We start from the raw sequence: 10347 nt of genomic DNA on the forward strand, positions 1-10347 counted from the left end.
AAAGATTTCCCAAGCTTTAAACATCCCAAGGAGCACTGTGCAAGCGATAATATTGAAATGGAAGGAGTATCAAATCAAATCAAATTTATTTATATAGCCCTTCGTACATCAGCTGACATCTCAAAGTGCTGTATCAGACCACTGCAAATCTACCAAGACCTGGCCGTCCCTCTAAACTTTCAGCTCATACAAGGAGAAGACTGATCAGAGATGCAGCCAAGAGGCCCATGATCACTCTGGATGAACTGCAGAGATCTACAGCTGAGGTGGGAGACTCTGTCCATAGGACAACAATCAGTCGTATATTGCACAAATCTGGCCTTTATGGAAGAGTGGCAAGAAGAAAGCCATTTCTTAAAGATATCCATCAAAAGTGTCGTTTAAAGTTTGCCACAAGCCACCTGGGAGACACACCAAACATGTGGAAGAAGGTGCTCTGGTCAGATGAAACCAAAATTGAACTTTTTGGCAACAATGCAAAACGTTATGTTTGGCGTAAAAGCAACACAGCTGAACACACCATCCCCACTGTCAAACATGGTGGTGGCAGCATCATGGTTTGGGCCTGCTTGTCTTCAGCAGGGACAGGGAAGATGGTTAAAATTGATGGGAAGATGGATGGAGCCAAATACAGGACCATTCTGGAAGAAAACCTGATGGAGTCTGCAAAAGACCTGAGACTGGGACGGAGATTTGTCTTCCAACAAGACAATGATCCAAAACATAAAGCAAAATCTACAATGGAATGGTTCAAAAATAAACATATCCAGGTGTTAGAATGGCCAAGTCAAAGTCCAGACCTGAATCCAATCGAGAATCTGTGGAAAGAACTGAAAACTGCTGTTCACAAATGCTCTCCATCCAACCTCACTGAGCTCGAGCTGTTTTGCAAGGAGGAATGGGAAAAAATGTCAGTCTCTCGATGTGCAAAACTGATAGAGACATACCCCAAGCGTCTTACAGCTGTAATCGCAGCAAAAGGTGGCGCTACAAAGTATTAACTTAAGGGGGCTGAATAATTTTGCACGCCCAATTTTTCAGTTTTTGATTTGTTAAAAAAGTTTGAAATATCCAATAAATGTCGTTCCACTTCATGATTGTGTCCCACTTGTTGTTGATTCTTCATGTTTGAAGCCTGAAATGTGGCAAAAGGTCGCAAAGTTCAAGGGGGCCGAATACTTTCGCAAGGCACTGTATGTGTTGGTGGCCATGTGACGTGGCTCTCTGTGTTGACTGGCTCTCTCTCTTTGCTGACCTTTTTAACTAGTGTCAGAGGGTTCCAGCGAGTTCAGCGACAGCGACCTGGACTGTAGCCAACGCCGATCCCGCCGTAGTCATACAAAGAGGCAGGTCAACTACTGCGAGTCGTCCGGTGACTCCGATGGCTCAAAGGCCGGCACCAACCGGGACAAAGTCAAACCGCGGAGGCGCCTCGCCAGCTCCGACAGCGAAGGTCAGCCAGACTTTTTTTTCTAGACACGCACTCTTTGCTTCACTGCCACTGCTATTAGCGTATGTTTTCTGTAGTGTGTCTGTAAGTCAAATGAATTAGATTCTTAAGCAAGTCCTCACTGGCCATTACTTTAACTGATATTAACAATATGGTTTTACCTAACGTCCACCGTTTCATGCCTTGCTCTTTCAGCAAGCTCCTCCAGAGGCTCGGACGACGGCAAGAGGGAGAGGACTAGGTTGAAGAGGAGAGCTGACTCGTCTGAGGAAGAGTCCCAGCAGCGCCGCAGACGCCTCTCGCTAAAACGGAGGCGAGCCTCCGAGGAGGACGATGACGATTCCGATGAATCATCGGAGGGAGAGCGTCCGGTCCGCAAGCGTGTGAACCGCATCGACTCGGACGACTCTGACAAGGAGGAGGAGAAGGAAGAAACAAAGGAAGAGGAGGAAGGGGGGGTGCTGGGGAAGGGAGCCAGCCCATTGGACTACAACCTGGTGGAACTGCACCCCCCTACCAACGGACAGAGTCCCATCAAGGCCCTGGAGGGCCTGGCTCACATTGGGCCCCAAAAACCTGGAGCCACAGCTGTCACCATAGCCCCCAACGGACTGGAGTTGGCGCCACAGGACGATGATGAAGATGACCTGCTGGGGGTCACAGACCTAGTGGACTTTGTCTGCAATAGTGATGTGTTGTAAAACAAAGTTGTACGTTTGTTCATTTCTGTAGTATTGTATTTTTTTTATATTGTTTTTTTCTCCACTGAAGTCGTCCACCGTTTATTCCTGTCCTCTCCTCTTGTGTTTTTTTGTTGTTTTTTTCAATTCATCCTCCTTGTCCCCTCCTCAGTGTGGCCCCATCCATCCATATGAACTGGATGCCTTACGGGGAGAAGTTAATTCTCTTCACTCTTCGCACCTCTCGCAGTTGGATTGTACAGTCATTGAGAGCACTAACTCTAAAGGTTGTTTTGTGGTACGTGAATTAGCTTTGTCTTATCCTCTGTACTCCGTCACCGATGGACATGCGGGTCAGATACTTGACTACAAATGAACCTACCTGTTTCTCCAGCCAACTTCCAGGGTTTCCTACTCAGGGGTATGTCCACTACCCCACATGACCCCACCATACAAAGAATCCATCTCTCAACTTCATGGTTTTGTTCATTAGGCCCCAAACGGAAGAAAGCAGACAGAAACTGGGAGGGACTAACTAGACTTGTCCAATAAACACTCATTTTTGTTTTCTGTTGTGACTTAATGAACACGACCCATGAGAAGCTCCTCAGTGTTCCTGCTTGGGAAAGAGGATGTCTTATTGTAGGATATAATTAATTGTTTGTAGGAAGTAGATGTGTTTTAGCTCAGGTGGGCCTAAGCTTCAGCAAACAAAGGAATGGAGGGGTGCTCAACCGCGACAAAAGTCACGAGAATGGCTGACCGAATTCTTTTTTTTTTTATTGGTAAGCCATTCTCGTAGATTTGTATTGTTTAGTCTGTATACCTCTTGTAAGATTTCTAAATTTGTATATGAGAATAGAAAATGGCAGAGGTAAGGGGTCAAACTGCTTCCATTTACAACTTAAATGTACGTTAGTTTTGTGGATCAGCTGCTGGAAACCAATCATTGTTTTTATCCCCCACTCTTTTCCCCAAACATTTAATATCAATGTCTTTCACTTTTTTTATATTTGAATTCTACATTTTAATCCTCAAACAATTTATTTGTTTTGGTGTGTTAAATTCTATTAGTCAGTTGTTTGACTAAACCCTTAAACAGATTTCCCACCCACCTTAACACCATATATAACAAGCATTGGATGAAAAGCATGAGCGCAACAGAGTTTCCCTTGAGAAAACCGGACACAGAACCATCATGCTAGAAACAGCTTTTTTTAATAGACAGATTGAGTGACCAGAACCCACAACCATTCCCATACTTTCTTGTAATTACAATCTCCAAAAGAGTATGTGTCACAGATTTGTTCAATTGTTTTTACCCAAAGTATTGTAACGTTCTACTGTCACGTAGAGTTGAAGTTGGAAGTTTACATACACTAACAGGCTGATTACACCGCTCGTGTCGCGTGCGCTGCAAAATATATTTAGAAATCTGTTTTTCAATTTTTGCACCCAAACTGCTCGCTCGTGCCAACAGATCGCACTGCAAGTCCTGCTTCTCCCATCTCATTGGTTTATATAAGCAGGTACCCACGTGGGTTCTCCTAATTGGTTATACCCACGTAGGTAACTGACTGACAAATGAGGTCAGTGTCGTTAATGCATCTGATTTATGAAAGTTGCCAATCGCAATATAACATCAAGAGAAGGAAAGGCCTGGAAGGAGGAGAGATGACTAGAAATGATTTGGTTGACTGTTTTACGTGTGGATTAATTGGAGGAGTAGAGGACCTTGTGCATTTCAGGTAAAATAACTATGTTTATATCCCAGGACAAATTAGCTAGCAACAGCAAGCTAGCTAAATAGGACAAATTAGCTAGCAAATGCAAGCTAGCTAGCTAAATTGACATAAATGTTTAATGCTTTTCGACCTGTATCCAAATTAATGTAATTGTTTCAGAGTTGGTTTTGATATTTTAACCTGCGTGTCGTGATAGCATTTGGTGTGTGGGTGTACAAAATACATTTACGCCCGATGGCGCACGCGCACAGCCGGTTTGGGTTCCGTGAGTCATTTAAAACTCATTTTTCAACCACTCCACAAATGTTTTGTTAACAAACTATAGTTTTGGCAAGTCTGTTAGGACATCTACTTTGTGCATGACGTAAGTCATTTTTCCCACAATTGTTTAGACAGATTATTTCACTTATTCACTGTATCACAATTCCAGTGGGTCAGAAGTTTACATACACTAAGTTGACTGTGCCTTTAAACAGCTTGGAAAATTCCAGAAAACGATGACATGGCTTTAGAAGCTTCTGATAGGCTAATTGACGACATTTGAGTCAATTGGAGGTGTACCTGTGGATGTATTTCAAGGCCTACCTTCAAACTCAGTGCCTCTTTGCTTGATATCATGGGAAAATCAAAATAAATCAGCCAAGACCTCAGAAAAAATGTTTGTAGACCTCCACAAGTCTGGTTCATCCTTGAGAGCAATTTCCAAACGCCTGAAGGTTCCACGTTCAACTGTACAAACAATAGTACACAAGTATGAACACCATGGGACCACGCAGCCGTCATACCGCTCAAGAAGAACACACGTTCTGTCTCCTTGGGATGAACGTACTTTGGTGCGAAAAGTGCAAATCAATCCCAGAACAACAGCAAAGGACCCTGTGAAGATGCTGGAGGGAACCGGTACAAAAGTATCTATATCCACAGTAAAATGAGTCCTATATCGACATAGCCTGAAAGGCCGCTCAGCAAGGAAGAAGCCACTGCTCCAAAACCACCATAAAAAAGACAGACTACGGTTTGCTACTTCACATGGGGACAAAGATCGCACTTTTTGGAGAAATGTCCTCTGGTCTGATGAAACAAAAATAGAACTGTTTGGCCATAATGACCATTGTTATGTTTGGAGGAAAAAGGGGGATGCTTGCAAGCCGAAGAACACCATCCCAACCGTGAAGCACAGGGGTGGGAGCATCATGTTGTGGGTGTTCTTTGCTGCAGGAGGGACTGGTGAACTTCACAAAATAGATGGCATCATGAGGAGGAAAATTATGTGGATATATTGATGCAGCATCTCAAGACCTCAGTCAGGAAGTTAAAGCTTGGTTGCAAATGTGTCTTCCAAATGGACAGTGACCCCAAGCATACTTCCAAAGTTGAGGCAAAATGTCTTAAGGACAACATTGTCAAGGTATTGGAGTGGCCATCACAAAGCCCTGACATCAAGCCTATAAAAACATTGTGGGCAGAACTGGAAAGGTGTGTGTGTGTGTGAGCAAGGAGGCCTACCAACCTGACTCAGTTACACCAGCTCCGTCAGGAGGAGTGGGCCAACATTCACCTAACTTATTGTGGGAAGCTTGTGGAAGGCTACCTGACACGTTTGACCCAAGTTAAACCATTTAAAGGCAATGCTACCAAATACTAATTGAGTGTATGTAAACTTCTGACCCACTGGGAATGTGATGAAAGAAATAAAAGCTGAAACAAATCTTTCTCTCTACTATTATTCTGACATTTCACATTCTTAATATAAAGTGGTGATCCTAATTGACCTAAGACAAGGAATTTTTACTAGGATTAAATGTCAGGAATTGTGAAACTGAGTTTAAATGTATTTGACAAAGGGTATGTAAAACTTCCAACTTCAACTGTATATCCTGTTTGTTTGTTTTTAATCAAATGTTTTCATGAAGTGGTATTGACTGTTTAATTAATTCATTATTGATACGAAACAATATCAAGGCAGCTCCTCAGTGCATCATGCCAAATGACAGGTGTCATTTAGTCAACATTCAAATCTGTTCACCACCACATTTACAAGACTTTCCTTTTTAAATAAAAGTTTGATTGTATATAATGTGACCAACTAGAGTAGACCAATCCTGGTCTTCTCACATCTAATGTGTGCGCATGCACCTGTTTCTAAAAACCCTAGTTTAGTTTTTGTATACTGTATACATATATAAATATTATTTTAAAGTGTGTGCTGCCAACACTATAAATGGATTAAATGTCCATGTTTTAGACAAATGTTTTAATATGCTAATATTTAAAGGGATTTGTTATGTGTGAAATCACTGAGTATTTACAGAAAACTCTGCCTATTTTCTTTGTCCATCAAATCATGAGACTTTAGTATAACCATGTCAGCATTTTAACCATTATCTTGCGTTGCATTTTTATAATGTTTTTCTTTCTATATCAAACCCTCCTTCACGTGTATTGTTTTCCTCCCTAGCAAACCATCAAGTGGCATAATGTTTCCTATGTACCTTCTAGTCAATACTGTGTGTAGGTTCAAAACCTGGAAACTAGATGTACTTACTGATTACTACCTGTTGTTGTTCATCAGACTATTTTGAAGTAATTATTTTTGTCTTTCTTCCCTGGTCTTTTCGTAACCCTCTGCCACCACCAGTGTGCAGTGTTGATTGTAGAGAACACTACGCTTGCTCTAGTCTCCCCTCTACATCTTACTGAATCAACTAAATAAACCTCTCTCTGATCTCAGAAAGCCTACCCTTTTGTCTGTTCTGAAATATGAGCTCATTTTGGTTTTAAGGTTACATTTTGAGGTCAGTTTTTAAATCACTGACTTTCTGGGCCCGTATAGGAGTGCTGTCCATATCTTCTTCATTATTATCTACAAGGTAAAACTGATCCTATATTAGCACTACTTTTCTGAGACTGTGAATACAGGCCCTCACCTCAAATCAAGAGGATTATGAATTAAAGGCATGCTGGATTGATCTTTGTTTGGAAAATGGTATAGAGAAACCTCAGTAGGAACTAAATTGACGTGTCTGTGTGTAGTTTTTACTGTAATAGGCCTAGATATTTAGAGGCATTTTTTTTTTATAATTGAAAAAACTATTTGGCAATTTTTTACAATTCTGTCTCTTTATAATTGTTTTCCTTGTAGAGGAGTTGTGATATTGGCACAACTGTTTCGTAATGAATTAATCGGAGACCTGGCATGTTTTGTTGGATATAATTTTGTTATGTGCAGACCTATGCGCCGACCGCCCTACGGATTTGCGAGGTTCAATAACCACAGACCTCTAAATTCCTTTGCTCAGCAGTGTTCATTGAGTCCTGCTACTGGACAGGAGAGCATAAACCAACCATTGGAGGCATGGACAATACCTGGGAGGACTGCTGGGTTGTGTTCAGTAGGCACAAAATGGAAGAAAATGTGGTGAATTGGGGAGATACGAACTGAACTTGTCCAATAAGAAACGCTTGTTTTTGTTTTCCGTTGTGCCCCAATAAAGAAGACCCTCGTCAGAATCCTAGGAACAGTTCAAGATAAATGCGCTCCAATTAAGAAATTAGGCCTATTTTGTACATTTGTGTTTTGTAAAATAGTTTTGGCATGTGTTCTTCACTGATGGTAAACTCATCTTATTATTTTTGGTTGATCACAATGTTTGATACAGTTTGAAGTAAAGGATGATTTCCAAGGCAAAATGCTATTTCTGTGCTGCCTGCAATGCACTCAACTAACATGGTAATATTGACTACAGTTACCACAAGATTAGTTGGACTGCTTCTACTGGCAGTTAAATTGTGGGAATTTGACAAAAAAATACTAGGGTTGGTTTACCATTGTTTTGGGATGAAGAAATTTACGATTTCTGGTATGATGTTCCCAAGATATGACGTTTCTTAGCTGTATGCATGAGTTTGACATAGTTAGTGGGCATTTTTTAAATCAATGGTAGAAAGACAGTAGTTGGGAGGGGCAGTGTCAGTCAGCCACTACAGGTTGTCCTCTGCCTGGGGGTTGGTGCCAATGATTCAATAGTGTTTGTTCATTATTGTCTATTACGGGTAGATATGGAGGATTGAGGATGCCACTACAGGTCCGGGGTATAAATATAAGCCCCTCGAGTGGTTGCCTATGTTTTCTGTTCCTCTTCAAGACCTTTTTGTTAACTGTCCTGTATTTTCTTTCATGAATACGATCTTGTACATTTGTCATAATAAAAAGGTTTTTACCTGGTATGGTAGGCGTACTTGTTTTCTTTCGGCGAAAGGGAGTGGTGTGAAATATTGTTCAAATAAATGTGAAATTATTAGCTTTATGACTAATGCAGGCGTATCCACATAAACCTCTGGAAAAAGTGGTGAGGGATGTCCTTAAAGATGCATTCATGGAAGTTTAATTTCTTTTTTTTTTCAGAAATGTTGACTCGTGTTGGCTGTATGGTTTATTTACAAATTATATATTGATATCTTAAGTCATATTCAGTCTCTTTTTTCGAATGGGTGTGGAGATGTGTGCCCCTTTCTATCAAATGTCTGTCAAGTACTTTTTTATGTCTATTTAGGGGATCCTTTTCGGCTCAAGAGCACCCCTAGTTGTAAATGTTCAGTATAGTTTTTTGTTTATAACCCACCAATTGCAGTGCTCAGAGGATAAATGGGATGCCCGTCCAGGTAACCTCAATTTGGCTACACTGTCAACTGCAGAAACTGGTTTGGAAGGTAAGGCGAGGTAGGACTAGAAGGCTGTGTTAAAGCCGTGTTCACATTGGCATTTTGAAGTAACTCAAATCCTATTTATTTGCATATTTGAATCTGTTCTTTTTCCTGCAGCCAAAAAGCGCGTGGAATTTCGCGTCACATTTCAAACCACCTGCAAATCTGATTCCTGGCCATGTGACTTGTCTGTATGGTCAAATATGATACATTTACCACCAGTTTTAGACTGGTGTCTGTATTTGGCGTATCTTGTTGCTTGCTAGCTACTCTGTTGACAGTTTGACAAGAACATGTGGTAGTTAACTAGCCTGTTAATTGTTTACAAACAAATTCGTGAATGTGCTCAGTGTTACCATGTTTGCTGTTTTCCTGAAAATTAGGCTACTTTGAAAGTTACACCGCGGCAGCCATGGCATTTGTCTTAAATATTTATTTCACTGTGACCTGCTGACTGTGAGGCAGGCTGTTGCTGAGTGAGTGGTGGGAAGGGCGGGAGGGCTGTGTATGGGGGGTGAAACATGCCAGAATTAAGCCTAGGCAACCGTACCACCGCGTGGCTGTCGTCTACCATTGAACACCTGACTGACATGACACCAAAGCCTTACTAACGTCTGCGGGTAACTAACATGTCATACTAACGTTTGCGTGTTAATGAAAGTCATAGTTTATATTAATTAAATCGCAACCATAAATGTTAGAAACGTACCGTTTTTGTCCGTGCAAGACAACATTCCGAAGTAGCCACCTTGAGCTATAGTGTAGCCTTAGGCTTGTGTATTTCCTGTTATCGCTAATTGCATTGAAAATATGTCCAGTCTAATAGGTAATCTGTCTTTCCCTTATCTTATCTCGCTGTATACAGATCTAAATGTTGTTAGCCAATCACAGACTGTGTTTCCAGTTCCCAGTAGCCTACACCAGACAACCAATAAGAGTTGTGTCCATGGCTTTCAGTGTCTGCTATTCGGAATCCTTGATGTCCCTACCTCAATTAAGTATAAATATAAAATGGTTAAGTTTACTGTTAAGGGTTATAGTGTAGGGTTCAGGGTAGTGACTTCCCAAGGAATCAGGATAGCAGTGACTGTTCATAGAGTGCGGGACGGGCACGGTATTTGAGAGCTTGGCGGCGACACAGACATCTTATTTGTTTGTTTTTTTACAAGCGGCAGACCCGATTTTCGAGAGTGTCTGCCCCAGATAGTTTCCTTAGAAACAATGAAAATAATGACCAAGATGTCCTTGATCCGATTGAGGAGTAAGTAGGCTATATTTAAGTTGTGATATCGTTAGGAAGTATTTAGGCCTACTGTGTGATAAGGCACATTTGGTTTATTTGAAAATAATTACTCTTTGTTTAATGTTTTTTTTTAACTAGGTTGTAGGTTGTCGTGGAAATGTCCTGTATTTACCAAATGATGAGAGCAAACCTCACACAAGTGAGTTATCACAAAGTCCATTTTTAATTATATGAGCTCCATCACAACCCTGTGACTCTCAGATCAATTCAGTGTCTATAAATTAATTCTCTGAGAGTCCCTTACACATTGCAACTGAGATCCTGTATAGCAAAGACACACATAGCCAGACAGCATTGGCATAATTTATCGTTCAGCTTTGTCTCCTAAACTATGTTATTTTCTCAAACTCAGAACCATAAACCGATCCTCCATATCAACAGGCATATATCAAATCCATCCTATCTTGACAAGATCACAGAGACACATTGACTGGCACACAGACATTGTGGAGCCAAGAGATACAC

The 10347-nt window shown here is 41.2% G+C and overlaps 1 protein-coding gene across 1 annotated transcript in view; it reads left to right on the forward strand.

Moving 5' to 3' along the window:
- The window catches only part of LOC110537665 (remodeling and spacing factor 1), a 50256-nt gene extending 43647 nt beyond the window's left edge, over positions 1-6609 (forward strand). The window contains exons 15-16 of the mRNA XM_021623878.3: positions 1268-1453; positions 1646-6609. Of these exons, the coding sequence (XP_021479553.2) occupies positions 1268-1453; positions 1646-2151 (692 nt within the window). The 3' untranslated portion in view covers positions 2152-6609. The remainder of the gene's footprint in view (positions 1-1267; positions 1454-1645) is intronic.
- Positions 6610-10347: the final 3738 nt, after the last annotated feature.

This window comes from Oncorhynchus mykiss, chromosome 12 (assembly GCF_057628025.1).
Source record: "Oncorhynchus mykiss isolate SJ-2025 chromosome 12, ASM5762802v1, whole genome shotgun sequence".
In the NCBI taxonomy this organism is placed as follows: domain Eukaryota; kingdom Metazoa; phylum Chordata; class Actinopteri; order Salmoniformes; family Salmonidae; genus Oncorhynchus; species Oncorhynchus mykiss.